Genomic DNA, 26,361 nt, shown 5'->3' with positions numbered 1-26,361 from the left:
GTCTAGGTTGGTCATAGCTTTTCTTCCAAGGAGCAAGCGTCTTTTAATTTCATGGCTGCAGTCACCGTCTGCAGTGATTTTGGAGCCCAAGAAAATAAAATCTATCACTGTTCCCACTGTTTTCCCATCTATTTGCCATGAAGTGATGGGACCGAATTCCATAATCTTGGTTTTTTGAATGTTGAGTTTTAAGCCAGCTTTTTCACTCTCCTCTTTCACTTTCATCTAGAGGCTCTTTAGTTCTTCTTCACTTTCTGCCATAAGGGTGGTGTCATCTGTGTATCTGAGGTTATTGATATTTCTCCTGGTAATCTTGATTTCAGCTTGTGCTTCATCCAACCTGGCATTTCACATGATGTACTCTGCATATAAGTTAAGTAAGCAGAATGACAATATATAGCCTTTACATACTCTTTTCCCAATCTGGAACCAGTCCATCGTTCCATGCTTCCTGACCTGCATATAGATTTCTCAGGAGACAGGTAAGGTGGTCTGGTATTCCCATCTTTCTAAGAATTTTAACAGTTTGTTGTGATCCACACAGTCAAAGGCATTGGCATAGTCAATGAAGCAGATATTTTTCTGGAATTCTCTTGCTTTTTCTATGTTCCAATGGATGTTGGCAATTTGATCTCTGGTTCCTCTGCCTTTTCTAAATCTAGCTGGAACATCTGGAAGTTCTCAGTTCACGTACTGTTGAAGCCTAGCTTGGAGAATTTTCAGCATTACTTTGCTAGTGTGTGAAATGAATACAGTTGTGCGGTAGTTTGAAAATTCTTTGGCATTGCCTTTCTTTGGGATTGGAATGAACTGACCTTTTCCAGTCCTGTGGCCACTGCTGAGTTTTCCAAATTTGCTGGCATATTGAGTACAGCACTTTCACAGCATCATCTTTCAGGATTTGAAATAGTTCAACTTGTATTCCATCACCTCCACTAGCTTTGTTCATAGTGATGCTTCCTAAGGCCCACTTGACTTCACACTCCAGGATATCCTGCTCTAGGTGAGTGATCACACCATTGTGGTTATCTGGGTCATGAAGACCTTTTTTGTACAGTTCTTCTGTGTATTCTTGCCACCTCTTCTGAATATCTTCTTCTTCTGTTAGGTTCATACCATTTCTGTCCTTTATGGTGCCCATCTTTGCATGAAATATTCCCTTGGTATCTCTAATTTTTCTGAAGAGATCTCTAGTCTTTCCCATTCTATTGTTTTCTTTTATTTCTTTGCACTGATCACTGAGGAAGGCTTTCTTATCTCTCCTTGATGTTCTTTGGAACTCTTCATTTAAATAGGTAGATCTTTCTTTTTCTCCTTTGCCTTTCGTTACCCTTCTTTTCTCAGCTATTTATAAGCCCTCCTCAGATAACCATTTTGCCTTTTTGCATTTCTTTTTCTTGCAGATGGTCTTGATCATGGCCTCCTGTACAATGTTATGAACCTCCATCCATAGGTCTTCAGGCACTCTATCAGATCTAGTCCCTTAAACGTATTTGTCACTTTCACTGTACAATTGTAAAGGATTTGATTTAGGCCATACCTGAATGGTCTAGTGGTTTTCCCTACTTTCTTCAATTTGAGTCTGAATTTGGCAATAAGGAGTTCATGATCTGAGCCACAGTCAGCTCCTGGTCTTGTTTTTGCTGACTGTATAGAGCTTCTCCATCTTTGGCTACAAAGAATATAATCAATCTGATTTTGCTATTGACCATCTGATGATGTCCATGTGTAGAGTCATCTCTTGTGTTGTTGGAAGAGGGTGTTTGCTATGACCAATGCATTCTCTTCGCAAAACTCTGTTAGCCTTTGCCCTGCTTCATTTTGTACTCCAAAGCCAAAGTTGCCAATTACTCCAGGTATCTCTTAACTTCCTACTTTGGCATTCCAATCCCCTATGATGAAAAGGACATCTTTTTTTGGTGTTAGTTCTAGAAGGTCTTGTAGGTCTTCATAGAACTGTTCAACTTCAGCCTCTTTACAAATAATTTGGAAAACTCTGGAATTTTCTAATAAAGTTAACCATACATCTATTCTATGAACAAGCAATTCCACTCCTATGTTTATTCCCAAAAGAAGCAAAAGCTTATATGCACAAAAAGTCTTGTACCTGCGTGTTTATCAGTACCTTTATTCATAATAGCCCCTAACTAGAAACATCCCAAATGTCCATCAACAAGAGAATTAATGAACTGTGAAAACTCATGAAATGGATAACTATTTAGCAATAAAAAGGAATCAACTGATGATACACATGAGAACATGGATTAATCTCAAAAACAGTATGTGGAATTGAATGAAAGCAGTCAAAAGGTACAAACTTCCAGTTATAAGATAAATAAATTCTAGGGATGTAATGTACAACATGATTAGTATAATTAACAATATCATATGTTACATATGAAAGCTGCAAAGAGAACAAATCATAAGAGTTCTCACAAGGAAAAGTGTCTTTCTATTTCTTTAATTTTGTGTTTATGAGATGATGGCTGCTCACCAAACTTAATATGGTAATCATTTCATGACATATGTAAGTCAAATCATTAGGCTGTACGCCTCAAACTTATACAGTGCTATATGTCAATTATATGTCAATAAAACTGGAAGGAAAAAAGACAAAAACAGTATGTGGAAGGCAGACCCAAAAGAACAGACTGTATGGTTCCATTAATGTGAGATACAATAACCTGCAACTCTAATGTGACAGTAAACAGAACAAAGGTTATCTCTGGGAGGGGATGATAGAAAGGAATATAAAGCAGCATCTGGATCGATGGAGATGTTCTCCATCATGATTTTGATGTTAACATGGGTATGTATTTGTTAAAACTCATAAAAGAGTACACTGCAATATGTGCATTTTACTATATATAAATTATACCTCAATAAAGAAAATAATAAGAGAAATACATTGAGATAATAGTCATTCATCAACATAAACCTCTAACCTCATCAGTTTTTAAATATGACTAGAGACGGAGTGCAGAAGAATTGATGCTTTTGAACTGTGGTGTTGGAGAAGACTCCTGAGAGTCCCTTGGACTGCAAGGAGATCCAACCAGTCCATACTAAAGGAGATCAGTCCTGGGTGTTCATTGGAAGGACTGATGTTGAAGCTGAAACTCCAGTACTTTGGCCACTTGATGTGAAAAGCTGATTCATTGGAAAAGACCCTGATGCTGGGAAAGATTGAGGACAGGAGGAAAAGGGGACGACAGGGGATGAGATGGTTGGATGGCATCATCGACTCAATGGACATGGGTTTGGGTGGACTCCGGGAGTTGGTGATGGACAGGAAGGCCTGGCATGCTGCGGTTCATGGGGTCATAAAGAGTCGGACACAACTGAGCAACTGAACTGAACTGAGAGAAGGAAGCAATGGCACGTAGCAAAGTAGAAATAAAAATAATTTAGTCTAAATAAGAAATGATTTTAAAAGCTTCTATTCATAACAATCCAGAAATAAAGCTATAATACCAACTGAATTAAAGTGAGATTTTTCTATGAGTAACTGAAACTGAAGATGATGGTGGCTCAATTAAGAGAGTTTATTTCTCTCTTGCATAAAGAGATGTGATGGCATCTATATTTGCTCTATAAATTCCAGAGAGTCAAGTTCCTTCTGAATTTCTGTTCTATACCCTTAACATGTTCCTCATGTTCCAAGATTGCTGCTCAAGCTCCAGTCACCATGAATATACTCTAGCCAGCAAAGAAGAAAGTGACAAAGGGCTTGTTCTCCTTTCTTTGAAAGGTATCTTTAATACCTTCCAAAATTCATACTCAACATCACTACTTACATTTTATTGACCAGAACTTATTACCAAACTTAAGACAGGTAGGAAGGTTGGAAATGTATTCTTTATCCTGACACCATATATGCCCAGAAGGAAGGGTCTGAAAGAAGCCATAAGACCATCAAGTTGACTCTTTTATTCACCTAACTATTCATATGCACGTTCTCCCCATATGCAAAATGCACGATCCTCCTCTCCTAAAAGAAGGCAAACTCAAACTTTCATGAAAGAAATCAAGAAACAGTGAAGTGCTCTGCACAATGACAGAGAGGTAATCTGGGACCACACGGTAGTGAGGGAAACGGGCCAGTAGAGACACACTGTGTGTGGTGTTGGCCGCTCAGTCATGTCCAATGCTTTGCGACCCATGGAGTGCAGCCCACCAGGCTCCACTGCCCAAGGAATTCCCCAGGCAAGAACACTGGAGTGGGTGGCCATTTCCTTCTCCAGGGGATCTTCCTGAACCAGGGATCAAACCCAGGTCTCCTGCATTGCGGCCAGATTCTTTACCGTCTGAACCCCAGTAAGCGACCCAAACTGTCCCCTCCCTGAGTCTCAGTGCTGTTCTCCATAGCCTGGCCAAGGCAGTCTGGTGCTCCAGGCTCCATAAACCTAGAAGGGGAGCAACAGAATCACACAGAAAAGTGGGGTGATGTTTAGGCATAACGCCCTGACCCCTCTCCGGCTTCCAGGCTTCTCTCTCACTCCCTCCTTCCCAGATGCAGTGGCTAGCAAACTCACCTGCAAAGGTCCCTGCAGAGATGCTAATGGCTATGAGGGACACAGAAGCAGGACCCAACTTCTAAAGCCATCTGTCCACTCACATCACATCAAATCACTTCACTCCAGGGCTTTAAAAGACCATGAATACTTTCCTAAGCTAAATGTGAGATAAGTTCTCTTCAGTGACCCCAGACCAGTAGAGATGCAGAACACACACATGATTCTCCAAACATTTATTGGGTTGACATCAGAAGTCTCCACACTCTGTAATACTTCAACACAACTTGGGGTGAGCCTGGATGTGGCCACTGGAGCCCTGGGAAGGGGGTTCCAAGACTGGGTTGCCCCCGGAGGGCTTGTGTGGCAGAGGCAGATACTCACAGGTGGATCTACACTGGGGAGCAGGGGACCTTTTCCAAACCTAGATAACTGAGTCACATGAAGACATGGTAGGGCCTCCTCGCTCTCTCCCAACAATCACCACACAGACCGGTTTGATAAAAGTGTCAGATCTAACACTGCTTCACCAGTGACGATGTCTCTTCTTTGCCAGATGTTCCCCATGATGTGGATGAAGCATCATGTCCACCTGGCAGATTGCTGTCCATCCAGCTGGGATGTTTTCACCCACTCCTTCCTGGCAAGCAGAGCACGGCCAAGGGGTAGACATGGATGAGGCAGGGAAACTTCCAGGGCTTCTTGCTGCCAGCTCTCTGTCATGTGAATCTCCACAAGATCAGTGGATACCAAATGGAATTCAGGAATTGGCACTAAAGTAGGAGTGGGAGGTCAGAGGCAGGGCTAGGTGTGAGACTCAGAAACAGGGGGGAGTGTGGACCAGGGTGATCACAGGGTCACCAGGAGGCCCAGGGGCAACACCACACACAGCAACAGGAGGAGCACCACTGGATACAAAGAGGCAGCCTTGTTCACCACTGCAACTAGCCACTTAGCGTAGAGAGCAGTTTCTGTGTAAACTCCAGGCGTATTGTTACGACCACAGCCAACGCCCCAGCTCACAATCCCTACCTGGACCCATGTGGTACTGTACTGACAGACCAGAGGGCCCCCAGAATCTCCCTGAAAAAGAGAAAGAAATCAAACTTCAGGAATGGAAGAGCACCCACATCAGGGCAGGCTGACTGCACAGCAAGACACTGAGAGACAGGCATCTGTGAGCCTTCCCCAGACATCTCCCAGGCCCAGATTTCCGTGATGGTAAGAACTGAGGACTGAAAAGTCAACTGGAAAATTTTAGTATCCTCTGAAGACATTATGACTGGTCATTTCCTACACTACGTGCATGTGTGCTAAGTTGCTTTAGTCATGTCCAGCTCTTCGAGCCCGCCAGGCTCCTCTGTCCATGAGACTCTCCAGGCAAGAATACTGGGGTGGGTTGCCATGCTCTCCTCCAAGGGATCTTCCCAACCCAGGGATCGAACCCAGGTCTCCTGCGGCTGCTGCACTGCACACAGATTCTCTACCACTGAGCCACCAGGGAAGCCCTCCTATACTACAGTGGTTGTTAAACACTTCAAATACGACCTCTGCTCTGAGCCCCTTAATCCGTACACCTAGCCTAAGTTTCTCTAGCGCTCCTGACCATACAGCCAGCTGACTCCATATATTAAGCTACACTCTCAAGACATCCCACATACTCATCCCAGCTCATGCAAACACTGCACATCCTTTTCCAAAACTGCTCTGGTGCCCCCCACCAACCAGCTCAGTCAGAAACTTAGAGTCCTCTTCAAGCTCTCCCTCACTCCCATCCTCACATGCAATCGGTTACCAAGAACTGATGACAATGTGCTTCAGATCCCCTCCACCCCTCCATGAGCCCAGGTCCTGCCTGGGGCTCAGCACCATTGCCCACATGGAGAAAACAAACTCCCGGCCTACAGGCCTGCCTGGACAGGACCAAGAAGCGCAGCACAGCACTGCAGGCCACACGTTCTGACTCCAGCCCCTACTCTGGCCATACTGGCCTCCTCATTGCTCCAGACTGGAAACCCATTCCCTAAACAAGACCGGTGCTTCAGACCTTGAGCCTCGAACTCACTGCTCCCTCTCCCACAGTGATGTTCTCCTCTTGCCAGGATCCAAACACTCATCCTCTGAGACCTGTCCCCCGCTCAGGAAGCTGCTCAGGGCAGAGGGGATGCTGTGGGCCCAGGGCTCCTACAGGCACTCCCAGAGGCCCTGGAACTTCTGTCTCTGGAGGGCCCACATCTGTATAGTAAGATGTATAATGTCTAGGTGGCTGGGTTGTGAGCTGGGAGACTGAGCTAATGTGGGTGAATGCTGAAACTGGCACAGAAGTGCCCATAGAAAGAACTCAATTACAGGAACTACATGATTATCATCATCACCCCCAACTTCACTGCATCCTGGCAGCACCCCCAGGATGTAGGGCTCCTCCCTATTGGAGAAACAGGCCAGGCCGGCTCATGGGTATCATGAGGGGTTCTCCCCTGAATCTCCTTAAGTAAAGACTGAAAGATAAGGTGGGAAATAACCCAGGCCCTGTCACTGGGGAAGAAGGATACAGACGTGGCAAGGGACCCATGAACTTACCTGACAAGAATCTTTTCCTATACTATTATAGCCGCAGATCACTCCTTCTTGTACTAAATCCTTATCTGTTCGTAGGGCCATCTGGAGCAGCCCATTACATTTTTCATAGTACATGATATACTGGTCGATCTCCTGGAGAACTTCAGACACAAGTGGGCCTTCTACAAACAAAGAAGAAACTCAGCAGGTGATAGATCTGCACAGGTGAGTGATAAGCCCCCAAACACCTTAAATCCCACCTCCCCCCCGAAGAAGGCATTATAGAGGTCATTGTCCCCATCTGACAATGGAAGAAACTGAAGCCCCAAGCTGGCAAGGGGAGAAGAGAAGGTAGGAACCAAATCCACAACAAAATAAGGAAGAACAGATCAGGACAGGAAGAGGCAAGCCTGACCATTGTGAGAAATGATAACCAAGCATCTGCCACTCTGCGTATCAATAGTAATCATGAAAGGCATCGCATACATTGGCAAAATGCCTTTACTTTAAAGCAGAATCACAGATGCTCAGACAAGGAGCACCCGAAAGCAACAATCCAGGCTCTTTCCAGAGATAAGAGGCCCTATAGCCTCAGCAACAGGGGTCTTCTGGCTCTGCCAAGACGCCCAAGGACAGAAGGTTCCCTACACACCAAGGCAAGTACTTCCAGCAACAGACAGCTCTGACTGGCAGACAACTCATCACATCCTGAAGAGTTAACCCTGGAGAGAACTCCAGAGCATCCGGTTCTGTCCCCAAGGAACCTAAAAATACCCCCAAACCAGTCAGGCACACTTCCCCACAAATCTGCAGGAGACTTTGCCCATGTATTTTTTCTTCAGAGGACAGCTCTGGTTCCCAGGACTGGTGCCTTTCATAAATGGCTGGCATCAAATATTTGTGTTGCAACAAAAGATTTCAATCAATGTCTGGGCTCCAGCCATTTGGGAACCATTAACCTGGCTGCTCCCTTACCCACCCGCCAGGTGGTAGCCTCTCCCACCCCACCACTTTAGTCCTATTGCTTACTCCAGGGATAAGGCTGCCCCCCTCTACCCAAGGTTACTACCTCCTCACCGTCTCACCAAATTCTTGCTTCCTTCCCCATCCGGTCACCCAGCACCTGGTCCCAGCTTGCACGCGGAAAGTCTTCTCAGGGATGCATATAGGCTGGATAACGCCAGTGAAATTTACAGGGTAGCGGAGCCGGAGAAGAGCAAGGTCATTTTTAACGGTTCCACTTGTTGAGAACTGAGGGTGAACGACGACGCGGCTGACAGGGACCACCAACCCTGATAATGTACCCTGGAGTTTCCGATCTCCCATCGTGACACTGTACTGGTAACGGCTGTGGGAAGAGGACATGTCCCTCATAGAGACCCTGGGAAGCATCCTTTGTGCCTTTCCACACACATCAGCTGTTTCCCAATCTGGCCCCAACCTCCCTCACCACTCTCTCCATGCCCCTATCCCCAAAATCCCCTCCTAATGACTTTCAAAATGGATTTGCTACAACTGGATTTGATCATCAAATTAGCATTCCTGGTAACAAGACTACCAAAATGCAGAATCTCTCCCATTTTGATTGTGCGGGCTTTGGTTTGGTTTGGGTTTTCTATCAACTTGCAGGGCAATAGAAACTAAAGGGTGTCTGAGGAGGGCAGGACTCTGGCATCTCCACTGTCATTACTCACCTTAAAATACAGTGGCCTGCAGTCAGCACCCACCTCTCTGTGACGAGGGAAGCTCCGCACACATGTCTGTTACGGACCCTCAGGCTCACCTGCCAGGGCCACTTCCCTTCCTCGCTGTCGTGTCCTCCCAAGATTTTCAGGAACACTTGGCCGCACGCTGGGGTGAGGACAGGGTGGCAAGGAGAACCTCTGAGAAACAGGCCCTGACCCCCGGGAGCCTCCGATACAGCCAAGAAGGCCATGTCCTCTTAGGCTCCAGGGCAGCGCTTCCAAACCCGCAGGCCTTGGATCCGCACACGAGGCTCACCTCCGCCCCCCCCCCCCCCGCCCCCGCCCGCCTTGGGTTCCACAGCAGGGCTGCGCTGATTCAGACCCCAATCCTCCCAAGCTCCTGAGGAGCAGCAGCTCCCACCCTGGCGCCTCAGCCCGCCCCTCTGGACGCCCAACGCTGAGAGTCACCTAAGCTAAACTCCACCAACTTGGGGACTTCGGAAGCGCCTCTGAGGGGTGGCTGGGCCACCGTGCGGTTCTTCGCGTCGCCTCCCGAGGGAGCTGGAGGGGGCAAGGACGTAGCCGACCCATCCTCCGAGGCCTCCGTGAGCCAGGGTTGAAGGAGCAGAAGCCAGACCAGGAGGGTGTGGGGGCCGCCCAGGGACGCCATGGGCTCCGCGATAGCCTCCGCGCTCTGCGGCGCCCCCTCGCGGCTGGCGGCTGAGTAGCAGCATGGGGACCACGGCGCATCTGGCTGCTGCAAGCCGGCCTGAGAGCGCAGTCACGCTCTCGCTCTCAGATCCTCATCCGAGACAGTCTCCACCCAGAAATCAGCCCAAGACCGAAGGGTTAGAGTCCATCTGAGGAGACTGTCCTTGCTAGGGGCCTGCCAATTTAATGTTTTTGAATTGTGGTGCTGGAGAAGACTCTTGAGAGTCCCTTGGACAACAAAGAGATCAAACCAGTCAATTCTAAGGGAAATCAACACTGAATACTCATTGGAAGGGCTGCTGCTGAAGCTGAAGCTCCAATATTTTGGCCACCTGATGCAAACAACTGACTCACTGGAAAAGACCCTGATGCTGGGAAAGACTGAAGACAAAAGGAGAGGAGGGCAACAGAGGATGGGTGGTTGGATGGCATCACCTATTCAAGGGACATGAACTTGGGCGAACTCTGGGAGACAGTGAGGGAGGGAGGCCTGGCATGCTGTAGTCCATGGGGTCGCAAAGAGTTGGACATCACTTAGCGAGTGAACAACAACAATTTAAAGGCAGGTGCTTCCTGACACCCCTGCCCTTCTTGGTGTGGTACCTGGCCTGGAGCTGGTGAGGATGGGCAGTCTAGGAATTTGCTGAGGAGCCCTAATTCTCCATAACAGTTTCTCAAGGCACGGCTCATTCACCAGACCTCGACTTGGAGGTAGGGGGACTGCAGATGAAGTGGGCTGGGCAAAGGACCTGGCTGCCATAGCTTTTTCCATCATGAGGATGGATACCTTTTAAAATGAGCCTCCAGCAAAGATACCTGTGGGTCAATCCATTCTTATTAGCTCTATGTCCCTGATATCTATTTGTCTTTGTTGCTTAAATGCTTCTACCAGGCCTCTGCCTCTCTGGGTTTCATTATTCCTGTCCAAGTCAGGGGGAAAACAATACTAATGTTTGAGTTTCAGTACTTCCCACTTTTCCCCAGCCAAAAGAGGATTGCCAGTTACAATGTTTTTGAGGATGTGGGTGTTCCTCTCACAATTTATTTTCAATGTCTTGTTGAGGGGGTTATCTAAATTCCTCTTTCTCTGCATTTCTCTCTACATTAAGCCAGGAAATTTCTGGCATATCAACTTCCTTTTGTAGAGTCTACTACTGCATTCAGGTTTAAGACAACCCAATAAACAGGTATCCATAGAAGCATTCCTACTTGCCTGAACCACCAAACTGAATTCCAAATTTCTAGCAAGTGCACTCTTCATAAATTTGGCCCCAACCCTACCCAATCAAGAATCCCTCAAATCCAGTCGTATCCATATACCCTTGTTTGTTCCCATGTAGATCAGCAAAATCTTGCAGTTCTTTTTGTAAGGAAGCCTTCTACCCTGGGTTATACTTTGCCCCTATCCTAGAACATGCTGGGATCTTACACTAGTTATTAGGTCTAGAAGCAGTGAAGACTGGGTGGTATAGGGAGAGAATTCAGTTCAGTTCAGTCGCTCAGTAGTGTCCGACTCTTTGCGACCTCATGAATCACAGCACGCCAGGCCTCCCTGTCCATCACCAACTCCCGGAGTTCACTCACTCATGTCCATCAACTCAGTGATGCCATCCAGCCATCTCATCCTCTGTCATCCCCTTCTCCTCCTGCCCCCAATCCCTCCCAGCATCAGAGTCTTTTCCAATGAGTAAACTCTTCGAGTGAGGTGGCCAAAGTATTGGAGTTTCAGCTTCAACATCAGTCCTTCCAATGAACACCCAGGGCTGATCTCCTTCAGAATGGACTGGTTGGATCTCCTTGCAGTCCAAGGGACTCTCAAGAGTCTTCTCCAACATCACAGTTCAAAAGCATCAATTCTTCGGCACTCAGATTTCTTTACAGTCCAACTCTCACATCCATACGTGACCACTGGAAAAACCATAGCCTTGACTAGATGGACCTTTGTTGGCAAAGTAATGTCTCTGCTTTTTTAATATGCTATCTAGGTTGGTCATAACTTTCCTTCCAAGGAGTAAGCGTCTTTTAATTTCATGGCTGCAGTCACCATTTGCAGTGATTTTGGAGCCCCAAAAAATAAAGTCTGACACCGTTTCCACTGTTTCCCCATCTATTTCCCATGAAGTGATGGGACCGGATGCCATGATCTTCGTTTTCTGAATGTTGAGCTTTAGCCAACTTTTTCACTCTCCTCTTTCACTTTCATCAAGAGGCTTTTTAGTTCCTCTTCACTTTCTGCCATAAGGGTGGTGTCATCTGCATATCTGAGGTTATTGATATTTCTCCTGGCAATCTTAATTCCAGCTTGTGCTTCTTCCACCCTAGCGTTTCTCATGATGTACTCTGCATATAAGTTATATAAGCAGGGCAACAATATACAGTCTTGATGTACTCCTTTTCCTATTTGGAACCAGTCTGTTGTTCCATGGCCAGTTCTAACTGTTGCTTTCTGACCTGCATATAGGTTTCTCAAGAGGCAGGTCAGGTGGTCTGGTATTCCCATCTCTTTCAAAATTTTCCACAGTTTATTGTGATTCACACAGTCAAAGGCTTTTGCATAGTCAATAAAGCAGAAATAGATGTTTTTCTCGAAGTCTCTTGCTTTTTCCATGATCCAGCAGATGTTGGCAATTTGACCTCTGGTTCCTCTGCCTTTTCTAAAACCAGCTTGAACATATGGAAGTTCACGGTTCACGTACTGCTGAAGCCTGGCTTGGAGAATTTTGAGCATTACTTTACTAGTGTGTGAGATGAGTGCAATTGTGCGGTAGTTTGAGCATTCTTTGGCATTGCCTTTCTTTGGGATTGGAATGAAAACTGACCTTTTCCAGTCCTGTGGCCACTGCTGAGTTTTCCAAATTTGCTGGCATATTGAGTGCAGCACTTTTACAGCATCATCTTTCAGGATCTGAAATAGCTCAACTGGAATTCCATCACCTCCACTAGCTTTGTTTGTAGTGATGCTTCCTAAGGCCCACTTGACTTCACATTCCAGGATGTCTGGCTCTAGATGAGTGATCACATCATCATGATTATCTTGGTCATGAAGATCTTTTTTGTACAGTTCTTCTGTGTATTCTTGCCACCTCTTCTTAATATCTTCTGCTTCTCTTAGGTCCATACCATTTCTGTCCTTTATCGAGCCCATCTTTGCATGAAATGTTCCCTTGGTATCTCTAATTCTCTTGAAGAGATCTCTAGTCTTTCCCATTCTGTTGTTTCCCTCTATTTCTTTACATTGATCGCTGAGGAAGGCTTTCTTCTCTTGCTATTCTTTGGAACTCTGCATTCAGATGCTTATATCTTTCCTTTTCTCCTTTGCTTTTCGCTTCTCTTCTTTTCACAGCTATTTTTAAGGCCTCCTCAGACAGCCATTTTGCTTTTTTGCATTTCTTTTCCATGGGGATGGTCTTGATCCCTGTCTCCTGTACAATGTCACAAACCTCCGTCCATAGTTCATCAGGCACTCTATCTATCAGATCTAGTCCCTTAAATCTATTTCTCACTTCCACTGTATAATCATAAGGGATTTGATTTAGGTCATACCTGCATGGTCTAGTGGTTTTCCCTACTTTCTTCAATTTAAGTCTGAATTTGCCAATAAGGAGTTCATAATCTGAGCCACAGTCAGCTCCTGGTCTTGTTTTTGTTGACTGTATAGAGCTTCTCCATCTTTGGCTGCAAAGAATATAATCAATCTGATTTCAGTATTGACCATCTGGTGATGTCCACGTGTAGAGTTTTCTCTTGTGTTGTTGGAAGAGGGTGTTTGCTATGACCAGTGCATTTTCTTAGCAAAACTCTATTAGTCTTTGTCCTGCTTCATTCTGTATTCCAAGGCCCAATTTGCCTGTTACTCCAGGTGTTTCTTGACTTCCTACTTTTGCATTCCAGTCCCCTATAATGAAAAGGACATCTTTTTTGGGTGTTAGTTCTAAAAGGTCTTGTAGGTCTTCACAGAACCGTTCAACTTCAGCTTCTTCAGTGTTACTGGTTGGGGCACAGACTTGGATTACTGTGACATTGAATGGTTTGCCTTGGAAACGAACAGAGATGATTCTGTCGTTTTTGAGATTGCATCCAAGTACTGCATTTCGGACTCTTTTGTTGACCATGATGGCAGAGAACTGGTGTGCCCTTATTATGTAATTTACTCACATGAGGTCATTACAGTGTCTGTAAGGCAGAGAGACCAGCCTTATGAAATGGGAGGAGGTGCTGTTTCTGTTAGCAAGAGAGGCTCAATGTGGCTGGGCGTCAGGGTGTCCTAAATCTATCCAAATGTATACCCCCTTGTAAATTTTCAGGGTCTCATTCCCAAATCTATGGCCTAACTTTTTCATAAGAGTGCTGATGAATCTCTTAATTCAGTTGATGTTGAAATTCAGCAAACCCCAAAATAATGAGGCCTAAACCCCGTGCTCCACAAGAAGCCACTGCACTGAGAAGCCCACTCGGCACAACTGGAGAAAGCCCATGTGCAGCAATGAAGATGCAGTGCAACCAAAGCTAAATTAATTCATTTTAAGACAGAAAAACCAATTGCAAATTTTCTATTAATGGTGAACTACAATGATATTTTATGTGTTTCATCGTTTTGTTTTTTTTTTGCCACATGGCATAGGGGATCTTATCGAACTTCCCCAACTAAGGATCAGACTCGCCCCCCTGTATTGGAAGTGCAGAGTCTTAACCACTGGACCACCAAGGAAGTCCCTATACATTTCATCTTTAAGAGTACATTTCATGCGGAGAAGTGTCACCAAATGCTATTAACCCATGAACATAGGGCTTGAAGCAAAAAAATCTTCACTTGAAAGGTATTTGTTGAGTTCTTTTGGATTCTTCTCCAGTCATTTGCCTTTTATCCTGTCATTACATTGCAAATTAATCACTTCATTGAAGTTTAGGTGGAAGCCACTCAACCACCATGTTAAGTAGATTTTTGAAATATGTAAATCTCCTTTGCACTGACATTGAGGTACAAAAACTGCCTCTGGAACAGTAACAGAAAGCTCAGAAAATATATCTACTGCAAATGTGCGTGGAAATGCCTGTCTTACATCTTGTTTTAGCTTTGGACAGCACAGGGACTTTATAAAGTAGCTAATACAACTTGTGATTCAAAAAATGTTACTTATCATCAAAGTGATTTACCATAATATAGATAATAATGGGCTTCCCAGGTGGCACAATGTTAAAGAATGCAGCTGCCAATGCAGGAGACAGGAAACACGGGCTCAATCCCTTGGTCGGGAAGGTCCCCTGGAGTAGGAAATGGCAGCCCACTCCAGTATTCTTCCCTGGAAAAGTCCATGGACAGAGAACCCTGGTGAGCTACCGTCCATAGGGTCGCAAAGAACTGGACACAACTGAGCAGCAGCACACACACACACACACAGACAACGACACAAAACTAATCGAGGATTGGGAAACACTGTCACAAGGCACTTGCACTACCTGAGAAACAAATACCAGTATTTGAAAGAAGAGGACTCATCTCAAGATACTCACTGTAAACTCAAGGGAGACCAAAAAAGGTAAATACTGCAAGTAAGACAACAGTGGGCCTTCCCTGATGGCTCAGAGGTAAAAATCTGCCTGCAATGCAGGGAACACGGATTTGATACATGGTTCCAGAAGATTCCCTAGAGGAGGAAATGGCAATCCACTCAGGATTCTTGCCTGAAAAATTCCATGGACAGAGGAGCCTCACTGGCTACAGTCCGTGGGGTTGGAAAGAGGCGGACACGACTGAGTGATTGAGCAGAGCATGAAGACAATAGTGAGGGAAAAAAAGAATCACAAAAAAGACTCCATCGATGTAAAGAGAAGGGGAAAGAGAAGAAAAGAGAAAGAAGAGACAGGAGAAATAGAAAAAACAAGCAAGCTGGTAGATTTTAATCCAACAATAACAGTACTTACACCAAAGGTAAATGAATCTATTAGATTACATTAGTAGTTTTATTAATTCATGTTCATGTCGTATTATATGAATTAAGACAGACTGTAGAGATTTTTTTTTAAAGCACAACTATTTATCCACATTAAATATAGACAGGTTATAGGGGAAAGTATAGAATATAATACATAATGCAAATACTAATCGAAAGAAGAAATGGCTAGATTACTATCAGGTAAAGTCAACATCAGAACAAAGAATATTGTCAGGGATAAATAAAGACATTAATTGCATAGTAATAAAATCTAAATATGTTAGGATCCTAAATGGAGCTAGTAACAAATCTTCAAAATTTACAGAGCAAAGGCAAAAAAAAAAAAAGATATTATGACCACAATTAGAATTTGGAACTTTAACATGTCTTTCATAATTGATAGAAAAAGTATACAGAGAATTAGTAGGCATATATAAGATCTGCAAAACACTATCAGTGAATTAGACCTAATTGACATTTATAGAATACTCTATCCTAACAACAACAGAATATATCTTTTTTTGAGTGCACATGTAGAATACACCAAAATACAGCATATTATGGGCCATTAAACAAATGGCAGCAAATTCAAAAGAATTAAAATTGTACAAAATATGTCTTCAGATTATAACAGTATTAAGCTAGAAACCAATAATATAAAAATATCTAGAAAATTGCAAAATGTTTAGACAGATATTAAAACTTTAATTTTGTACTTCCAGAATGGCTGCGTGAGGAACTTGATTGATTCTCTCTTTAGAGAGCAAGCTATTTATAGCTGGTGAAAATTATTTAAAAAATAACTAAGTTCTCTGAAAATTGGCCTGAGAGGACACAGAAAATTGAGAAATATTTATGCAAGAAAATCTAAAAAATCTTGGTGAGAACGAAGAGTTCTTGGCAAGAGTCTGTGGTATGTGAGCCATGACCAGCTCCTATCCCCACTCCTTAGCTTCATATTATGGAACTGTGCTCTGGGCAAGTGGCCAAGTCAACTGGGTCTCCCTCTCTCCCAACTATGGTTTCACTCAGAAGTAGATAGCTGTGTCTTTCACTCTCCCAAGACCAACTGCAGAAGCTCTATTCTAGCAGGCACGACTACGAAAACCTTCCTTCCCTCACTTAATTCCTGCTCAGAGCAGAGGCTCTAGTCCAGGCAGAGCAGGCTAAGAATCCCAAGTCTTCAATGGCCCCCTCCCAGTTCCCTCCCAGAGCAGAGATTCCAAGCTGGAGCAAGGGAGATACCATCTCACTCTCCAGTGCCCACTCCTGGAACAGGAGTTTCACTCCAAGAGAAGCAGGCTACCATCCACTTCCCTAGCTCTGCTGCAATAGCTCAAACATCCTGCCCAGGAGAACAGGTTCTGTGACTCCGGTTGAAATAACTGAATTTATTATCTGGAACAAAGGGTGGAGAAACTCATGCCTAATGGAGTTGTTAAGAACAAAAGACATCTTCCTGGTGAGCAGTTAAGAGAGCGGCAGTAGCTCCATGATGCTAGTGACAGATTAACAGCAGATTAACCAGAAGTTGAAAAGAGAAAACCAATGAAAGAGGTGGCCAAGAAGAGTTCTCCTGGAAGCACACTCATCCCCGGGGCGGGGCGGGGGGGGGGGGGGGGGGGGGGGGTCTAAAACACTGCGTATGTGCTAGGCTATGCCAACTCAGGAACAATAAGAGCAGGAAGTAGGGGTTTCCCTGGTGGCTCAGTGGTAAATAATCTGCCTGACAATGCAGGAGACACAGGTTCGATCCCTGATCTGGGAAGATCCCACAGGCTGCGAAGCAACTAAGCCCCTGTGCCACAACTACTGAGTTTGTGCTCTAGAGCCAGGAAGCCGCAATTACTGAGCCCACGCACCCTAGAGCCCATACTCCTCAACAAGAGAAGCCACCGCAATGAGAAGCCCAAGCACCACAACTAAAGAGTAGCGCCCCCTTGCGGCAACTAGGGAAAACTTCGTGCAGCAACTAAGACCTGCTGCTGCTGCTGCTGCTGCTAAGTCGCTTCAGTCGTGTCCGATTCTGTGCAACCCCATAGACGGCAGCCCACCAGGCTCCCCCGTCCCTGGGATTCTCCTGGCAAGAACACTGGAGTGGGTTGCCATTTCCTTCTCCAATGCATGAAAGAGAAAAGTGAAAGTGAAGTCGCTCAGTCGTGTCTGATCCTAGCGACCCCATGGACTGCAGCCCACCAGGCTCCTCTGTCCATGGGATTTTCCAGGCAAGAGTACTGGAGTGGGGTGCCATTGCCTTCTCCAACTAAGACCTAGAACAGCCAAAATAATAAATAAAATGATAAAAAACATAAGGGCACGAAGTAGAGCAAATATAAATGTGCTTCCCAAACCAAACACAGATCTATCAGCAGAGGGCAGAACCCTTGCTAGTTCAACGGATCAAAGCACAGCCTGCACAATGAGCTTTTCTGACCCAGAGGCAACTCCTAAAAAGCCCAGCTTAAAAATAAAATCACACTCATCCATAGTTGGCTGAGAGTCAGTGCACATACCAAAGGCTGTATCTTTTAGGAATGAATGGACAGGGAATTTCCAAGTTTCTAGTCATCAGATGAACATGTGGGGGAAAAGTAAATTCCCTAAACGGTGAAAACAGTCTCCAAGACATGCACACATTTCCAAAGGTAAACAGTGAAAATAAAACTAACCAAAGGGGCTTACACACAACCAGTGACCAATAAGAGGCTTATGCTGATCCACGAGTTAACACTAGGAAGCCAGGCTACAAAATAAAAATAAGGAAAAAAAAAAAAAACATGAGCAGGGATATAAGAGGCTGCAAACTGAGAGGGAAAGAGACTTCACAAAATTATCTCACACAAATACTAAACAAACAGACAAATGATCACAATCCACGGTAACCAGGGTAAACAAATGATCACAATCAGTACCCAGGTTTGTACTACATTATCTGTGATGTCTGCTATTCAATGAAAAAATTACAAAGCATACAAAGGGATGAAATAAAATTTTAAACATAAACTTCTTTCTCCGCCTGTTTGAGCCACTACCCCCTCATCTTTAGCATGCACTGTGTATCTGCATCATATAACTAAGTCCATTAGAAGACACGGGAATGCCTACTCACCAAAACAAAAGCAATTTCCTCCTGACACCAGAAGGTAACTCCTTAGGAGATAACATTCCTTTCTCAATCCTGTAAGAGGTCGCAGTAACCCTCTAACCTTACTGGACTACGTAAATTGTCAATATGTGACTCTGTGCATAAACCTTTGTCTCAAATCTTATATAACTGTGCAATGACCTCTAAGAGGCAGAACAACACAGTCCGGAGAACTTTCTGAAAGACTGTCTCCTGGATTATAATCCTCAAATTGGCTCAAACAAAAGTTTCCATTTCTTTCTTAGACTGACTGATTAATTTTTTTTATCAACAAAAGATACACGAAAGTTTAACCAATACATAGGAAAACAAGCAGATAACAGAAACTATCTTTTAGGGACCCCATGTGTTGAACATAGTAGACAAAGGCTTCAAAATAGTTATTTTAAATATGTTCAGAGAAGAAAAACAAAATAAGCATGCACACACATACATACATACATGTCATCTCAACTGAGGCAAGAACATTCCTTTCTTTGGGATTCCCTGGTGGCTCAGACAGTAAAGTGTCTCCCTGCAATGCGGGAGACCCAGGTTCGACTCCCAGGTCGAGAAGATCCCCTGGAGAAGGAAATGGCAACCCACTCCAGTACTCTTGCCTAGAAAATTCCATGGATGGGGGATCCTAGTGGGCTACAGTCCATGGGGTTGCAAAGAGTCTGACACGACTGAGCGACTTCACTTTCACTTTTCAATACTCTTTTATGATCAAAAAAAAGGAGTAAACTAAGAATAGGAAGAAACCTCCTCAATATGATGAAGGCCATATATGAAAAAGCCACAATGAGGGGCTTTCCTGGTGGCTCAGTGGTAAAGAATTCGCCTACCAATGCAGGAGACATAGGTTCAATCCCTGGTCCAGGAAGATCCCACATGCCATGGAGGAACTAAGCCTGTGTGACACAACTGCTGAGCCTGTGCTCTAGGCCCAGGAGTCACAACTACTGAGCCCATGTGCCACAGCTACTGAAGCACGCATGCCTAGAGCCTGTGCCCCACAACAGGAGAAGCCACCTCAATGAGAAGCCCAAGCACTGCAACTGGAGAGGAGCCCCACTCACTGCAACCAGAGAAAGCCCGCGCAGCAGTGAAGACCCAGCCCAGCCAGAAATAAGATACACACATAAAATTATATATAAAAGAGAAAAACCCACTATGAACACCATACTTAATGGCAAAAGACCTAAAGCTTTTCCCCTAAGATCAGGAACCAGACAAGGATTCCCACTTCCACCACTTCTATTCAACATAGTATTGAAGGTTCTAGCCAGGCAATTAGGCAAAATAAAGGCACCCAAACTGGACAGGCCAAAGTAAAATCATCTCTGTTCACATGATCTTATATATAGAAGTCCCTAAAGATTCCACACAAAGAAAAACCCTAATAGAGATAACAAATGAATTCAGAAAAGTTGCAGGATATAAAATCAACATGCAAAGATCTGTCACATTTCTATACACTAATAGTGAACAATCAACAAGGAAATTAAACCAAATATTAACCAGAAATCAATGACAGCTTAAATATCAAACTGAAAACTCCTAGGGCTTCCCCGGTGGCTCAATGGTAAAGAATCCACCTGCCAATGTAGGAGACACGGGTTGGATCCCTGATCTGGGAAGATCCCACATGCTGCGGAGCAACTAAGCCCGTGTGCCATAACTACTGAGTCCACGTGCTGCAGCTACTGAAGCCCGTGCCCCCTAGAGCCTGTGCTCAGCAACAAGAGAAGCCACCGCGATGAGAAGTCCTCAAACCGCAACTAGAGAAAGCTCGAACAGCAACAAAAATCTAACACAGCCAAAAATAAAGAAATAAAAATTTTCATACTCCTAGAAAAAATTATAAGGGCAAAATCTGTGTAACCTTGAAGTAGGCAAATACTTTTGTGACGTAATGCGTGCTTAGTCACTCATTCGTGTCTGACTCTTTGCGACCCCATGGACTGTAGTCCGCCAGGCTCCTCTGTCCATGGGTTCTCCAGGCAAGAATGCTGGAGAGCGTTGCCATTCCCTTCTCCAGGGGATCTTTCCCACCCAGAGACTGAACCTGTGTCTCCTGTGTTTCCTGCATTGCAGGCAGATTCTTTACCTACTGAGCCACAGGGGAAGCCCCTTTGTGAAGTAGACACAGAAACAACTGATAGAAGAAAAATTGATAAATTGGACTTTATCAACATTAAAGAATTCTGTTCTTTGAAAACTACTGTTGAAAGAATGAAAAATTCAAGGCAGAGATTGAAAGAAAATATTTGCAGTACATCTATAGGACAAAATATTTGTATCCAGAATACATGAAGAATTCGTACAACTCTGTAAGAAGACAAACGGCCCAGTAAAAACAACAAAAGCCAAATACTAGTGACAGGAAGCAGAGCAGTGGTTGCCTTGGGCCAGGGGGCAGAGGGAAGAATGAACTGTGAAGGGACACAAGGGCACTTTTACAGGGGATGGAATTGTTCTGCATCTTGATTATTGTGGCTTTACAAATATATCTCTCTCAAAGCTAGTCAACTATGTGCAATTTACTGCACTTAAAAATACACCTTGCTAAAATTCATTTTTAAAAATAAATAAAATCAGGATTAAAAAAAGGAAATGACAAAAACAAGTCCACTTGCAATTTATATCAAAAAGAATAAAATACTTAGAAATGCATTTAACCAAGAAGGTGAAAGTATACTGAAAGCTACAAAAACTTCCTTTAAGGAAATTAAAGATTTAAACAGAAAGGCATCCTATACTGAAGAATAGGAAGATAGAACTGAGAGCTCAGAAAAAAAAAACACCTCACATATATAGTCAAATGATTTTCAACAAGGGTGTCAAGAACGTTCAGTGAAAAGAGGATAGAATTTTCAACAAACTGCGCTGGTACGACTGTATATCCTCAGGCAAAAGAATGAAGTTGGACCCTTACCTTACACAATACACAAAAATTAACTCAAAATGAATCAAAGACCTCAATGTAAGAGGTAAAACTATAAAACTCTTAAAAGAAAACATAGGAAAACATCTTCATGAGATTGGATTTGATGGTGATTTCTTGGGTATGACTCCAAAAGCACAGACACAAAAGAAAAAACAGATAAACTGGATTTCATCAAAATAACTTTTGGTTTACAAAGAACACTATTAGTAGGGTTGAAAGATAGTCCACAGAAAGAGAGAAAATATTTGTAAATCGTATATCTGATATGGGATTAGTATCCAAAAACATAAAGAACTCCTACAACTCAATGACAAAAACCCCAACAACCCAATCCAAAAATCAACATAGGTGGTGGGATGGGGAGGGTGGGAGGGAGGCTCAAGAGGCAGTATATACACATATATATATATACACACATACTTATGGCTGATTCACATTATTGTATGGCAGAAACCAAGACAACTTTGTAAAGCAATTATCCTCCCATTAAAATTAAAAATAAATAAATTTAAATGAACATAGAAATTGAGTAGACATTTTTCCAAAGAAGATACACAAATGGCCAGTAAGCACATGAAAAGACATCATGTCTTTTACCCAACATCACTAATCATTAGGAAAATACAAATCAAAACCACAAGATATTACTTCATACCCATTACGATGGCTAAAAATAAACAATCTGAAATCAACAACACAGAAAATAACACGTGTCAGTAAGGATGTGAAGAAATTGAAACCCTGTGCATTGTGGAGAGGGAAGAGGAAGGACATAAGGGGAGACAGTAGGGAGGCAAGCAGAGGGGGTGCAGGGAGGGAAAGAATGGAAGAAGCTGAACTATTTATACACAGGAAAATCAAAACGCATCATTTGCAGAAGATACAATTGCTTTCTAAAACAAATCCAAACAAACCACCTGAAAAATTAATAAAACTATACAAAAACAAACTAAGAGGGCTGGGAGAAAAGATCAATATACAAAATCAATAACTTGCTATCTGTAGCAATAATAAATTAGAAAATGTAATAGAAAAAAAAAGATATTGCATTAAAGATAGCCGCACACTTTTTTTTTTAATACCTAGGAATTGGCACAAGGCTTTGCACCGTCTGCCTGTGTTCCTCTGATCTTTTTATTTTTTTAACTTTTATTTTGTATTGGGATATAGCCAATTAACAAAGTTATGATAATTTCAGGTGAACAGCAAAAGGACTCAGCCATCCATATACATTTATCCAGTCTGCCCACAAACTCCCCTCCCATCCAGGATGCCACATAACAGTGAGCAGACTTGCACATGCTATATAGTAGGTCCTTGTTGGTTATCCATTTTAAGTATAGCAGTGTGCACATGTCAATCCCAAACTCCCGATCCTCTCCCCCATCCTTCTCCCTGGCAACTGAAAGTTCATTCTCTAAATCTGTGAGTCTATTTGTTTCGTAAGTAAGTTCTTTTGTATCTCTGACCCTTTCTTACCTCTCTCTTCCTCATTCACAGGGCTCCAACCCTACTGGCCTCTTCCATATGCCTCACTGGCTCCTGCCTCCTAGCCTCTGCACTGGCTGTTCCCTTTGCCCCCAGATAACCACACAGCTTATTTCCTCACCTCCTGGATCTATACCAGGATCAGTAAATTTTTCCTGTAAAAGGCCAGATAGTCAATATCTTAGGCTTTGTGGGTTGAGAGACAAAAATCTAGTGTATGCAGGTACTTAGATAACAAGAAAGAAAATGAATTTCCACAAAATGTATATTGATGAAATTTAATACACAACCAGAAGAACTGAGTACTGGGTTTGTTTTGGGTTTTTTTTTCTTTTGGTTTTGGTTGGGGTAATACAGGTCTACTAAGAAGAATGGAATTCTTTAGGGGGATAACATCAAAATTAGTGTTCCCTATCATGGAAATGATTGCAAATGCTCTTCTGGAAAAACTATTCTTGGCTAAGAGGTGGTGAACCAGATTTGGGGTGTACTCAGAAGGCAATAGCACCCTACTCCAGTACTCTTGCCTGGAAAATCCCATGGATGGAGGAGCCTGGTAGGCTGCAGTCCATGGGGTCGCTGAGAGTTGGACACGACTGAGCGACTTCACTTTCACTTTTCACTTTCATGCACTGGAGAAGGAAATGGCAACCCACTCCAGTGTTCTTGCCTGGAGAATCCCAGGGACAGGGGAGCCTGGTGGGCTGCCAGATGTCTATGGGGTCGCACAGAGTTGGACACGACTGAAGCGACTTAGCAGCAGCAGCAGCAGCAGCAAATGTCTCCTCACTGAGGCTTTCCCAGGACACCCTCTCAAAAAGTGTGCCCCTCTTCTCTGCCCTCTTGATCACCCTTATCCTCTAATTTTCTCTGTGGCACTTCTCACAATTTGAAATACTATATGTTTTACTCAGTATATGTGGGCTGTCTTCCCCCTCCATACGTAAACTTTCTGGGGACAGGGTTTCTATCTGTCTTGTCACTGCTGGAGTCCCAGCACCAGAACAGGACTGGCACACAGCAGGCACTCAATAAGCATCTGTTAAATCAATGAACGAATGAATAAAACTCTGGGGAAGAGAAATGAGCAGAGTTGAGATCAGGCACCTGTAAGAGATCAGAGCACTGCCTGGCACATGCTTTGCTCGGTATTAGTGTTACTGTTGTTCCTTTCAGCGGGGGCCCAAGCATCCAGAAAGTGTAAGCCCCAAAGCAAACAAATCTTCCAGCCACCAGATGCATCCATCGCTCACCTATCCACCTGCTACAACCCCTCTCCCTGTCCCCCAAGAGGGTTCCTGTCCCTCCACTGAAATCTGTGTCCTCCTCTGGCTCTCTCTGTCCCTCAGCTACAGACGGGGCTTCAGGACCAGTTCCCAGGGGCCCTCGCCCCCTCCAGTGCCTCTAACAGAGTCCCTACTCACTGCCAGGGATGCCTGGTACCCAACCGTCTGATTCCACTCTCCATTCTGGCCCCCACCCCACCTCTTCATTGCCTAAGTATTCTGGGCCCCCATCTCTCAGCCTGACTAACTGCACCTCACTCTTCGCTTTCTCCTCTGCAAAGCCTTTCCTGACACCCTTCCCTCACGGGGTGTCCTCAGCTGTCTATGCTGGCCCTTCACTGAACACTCTCATTCCATCAGGACATCTGTGCTGCCCTATTTATCTCCCCACAGGCCCTTCCTTTACCTCCCCAACTCCGCTCCAGAAGACCTAGACTTGACCCTTGGCCCCTTAGCTCTTGAGAGCCCCCGCCTCCAGCCCCCTGGAAATTACTTGTTCCTGGGGTCCATTTGCTCCCCCTTGCTGGTCCTCTCTCTAATCCCACAACAGCCCCATCCTACAGGGGAGGAAATGAGAGGTCAGAGGTTAAGCGTTTTGCCAGGACCACACAAGGAGGCAGGAGGGAAGCGGGACCCTGGGCAGGGCTGAGGAGGACTGGCGCCCGGCAGCACTGGCCTGGGGTGCACAACATGGCAGACAGACGGAGGGACAGATTTTTGGATGAGCCAGCCGCTCCGCTGGGGCTGGAAACCAGAACGCCTCCTCTCTGCAAGGCCAGGCGTCAGGGGCTCACCCTGAGGCGGCTCCCCCGCCCGCTGGCCCACCGCCAGCCGTCATCCCCGTGAGGTCAGCCACGGGGCCGCGATTTCGGGGAAATACCAGCTCCTTATTAAAAACAGGCGGTGGTCAGGCCCCTGCTGCTTTCCCAGTAGAAACTAGGCTGTTTGTTCCAACAGGAACAAGAGTGGGCAGGGCCGCGCGGGGGCCAGAGCCGCGGTACCTGGCGGAGGGTCCAGGCGGGCCTGAGGAACGGGGGTGAGGTGGGGGTTGGCTTCCCACGTCTTGGCGAAGGCAGCCGGTAAGGGGACTGCCACCCAGCACATGGCCGCTGGGTCAGGGGCCGGGACCTGACACCGCGCGCGAGGAAGACGTGACAGGCTTCCCGGCAGCGGGACCTCAGCTCCAAACTCCGGGAGCCAGCAGCGCCAGAGACGCGGGCGGGTTGCTAAGCCCCGCCCCTTCCGGGTGCAGCCCCGCCCCCCGTCCCGCGGGCGCCCACTCGGCTGCGAGCCGCCGGGCCCTGCAGGGGGCGCCAGAGGGCCGTGCTCCACGCTCCGGGCGCCGGCCGCCGGGCATCTGGAGCGCGTTAGACCTGGGCGGCCGGCGGCGGCGTGAGCTCATCCCGGCCGGCCCGCTGCGGTTTCCAGGCGCGGCGGAGGGAGCAGAATACAGAAGCTTTGCGCCGCTGGCCCCCCGGGGGAGCGCGGCGGGAGCCGAGCTCCTCTGGGATGTGGGTGTGAGCCGGGGCGGCGGCAGTGTGTGTGTGTGTGTGTGTGTGTGTGTGTGTGTGTGATGTGGGTGGGTGTGTGTGATGTGTGTGGGGGTGATGTGGGTGTGATTGGGTGTGAGCCAGGGCGGCAGTTGTGTGTGTGTGTGTGTGTGTGTGTGTGTGTCCCCGCAGGAGAGATTGCCTATGATAAGTTGCACACATCACAGCACATACTCCTCATTTTACAAAAAAGAAGCCTGAGTGCAGGGGAGAGAGGAGAGGGCCGGCTGGGTGACACATGGCTATGACTCCAGGTGCCCCGCCCCTCAGCCTGTGTCCGTCTGTGTGCGTGTGTGTCTGTGTGTGTGTGTGTGTGTGTGTGTGTGCGTGTGCCCGCGCGCGCGCGCGCACCAGCGATGGGCCGGCCCATCGTGTCCCACAATGCCGGGGTCAGTGCCGGAGGTGGCCAGGGGGCGGGGTTCCTTCCCCCCATAAGACATTCTTCCTGGTCCCTGCCCCATCCCCTGCCCACCCCGATCCGCGCAGGACCTTGGCATTCATTTCCTTCAGGAAGCAGGGAGAGACTCCTTCACACAGAACCCTGGTGAACAGTGACAC

General features: G+C 45.5%; 1 protein-coding gene across 3 annotated transcripts; it reads right to left on the bottom strand.

Annotated features, from left to right (window-relative positions):
• Nucleotides 1–2,977: 2,977 nt before the first annotated feature.
• On the bottom strand, nucleotides 2,978–25,505 carry PRSS42 (serine protease 42). Of its 3 annotated transcripts, none has more exons than XM_010817880.3 (5): nucleotides 25,255–25,505; nucleotides 8,768–8,924; nucleotides 8,159–8,421; nucleotides 7,095–7,255; nucleotides 2,978–5,597 (listed from the first exon to the last, which is right to left on the bottom strand). In XM_010817880.3, exons 1-5 carry the CDS (start codon nucleotides 25,355–25,357, stop codon nucleotides 5,364–5,366), a joined length of 918 nt encoding a protein of 305 aa, XP_010816182.1. In that variant the 5' UTR covers nucleotides 25,358–25,505; the 3' UTR covers nucleotides 2,978–5,363. The 3 variants fall into 3 exon arrangements, with proteins under 3 accessions (XP_010816182.1, XP_005223089.1, NP_001108098.2); XM_005223032.5 differs by lacking the exon at nucleotides 25,255–25,505 and adding an exon at nucleotides 9,227–11,118; NM_001114626.2 differs by lacking the exon at nucleotides 25,255–25,505 and adding an exon at nucleotides 9,227–9,663 and having other exon boundaries at nucleotides 5,364–5,597; nucleotides 7,095–7,252.
• Between the last annotated feature and the right edge of the window lie 856 nt (nucleotides 25,506–26,361).

This window comes from Bos taurus, chromosome 22 (assembly GCF_002263795.3).
Source record: "Bos taurus isolate L1 Dominette 01449 registration number 42190680 breed Hereford chromosome 22, ARS-UCD2.0, whole genome shotgun sequence".
Classification (NCBI taxonomy): domain Eukaryota; kingdom Metazoa; phylum Chordata; class Mammalia; order Artiodactyla; family Bovidae; genus Bos; species Bos taurus.
This window is presented reverse-complemented; position numbering and strand designations above follow the sequence as displayed.

What these genes read in the sequence shown, in the direction of transcription:
- PRSS42 (XM_005223032.5), bottom strand. Translation starts at nt 9,428, where the DNA reads ATGGCGTCCCTGGGCGGCCCCCACACCCTCCTGGTCTGGCTTCTGCTC. An exon ending in GCAGGCCACTGTATTTTAAG is followed by an intron (nt 8,422 to 8,767) that starts GTGAGTAATGAC and finishes CTCTTCCCACAG; the next exon opens with CCGTTACCAGTACAGTGTCA. An exon ending in GGGAAGGAAGCAAGAATTTG is followed by an intron (nt 7,256 to 8,158) that starts GTGAGACGGTGA and finishes CTTTGTTTGTAG; the next exon opens with AAGGCCCACTTGTGTCTGAA.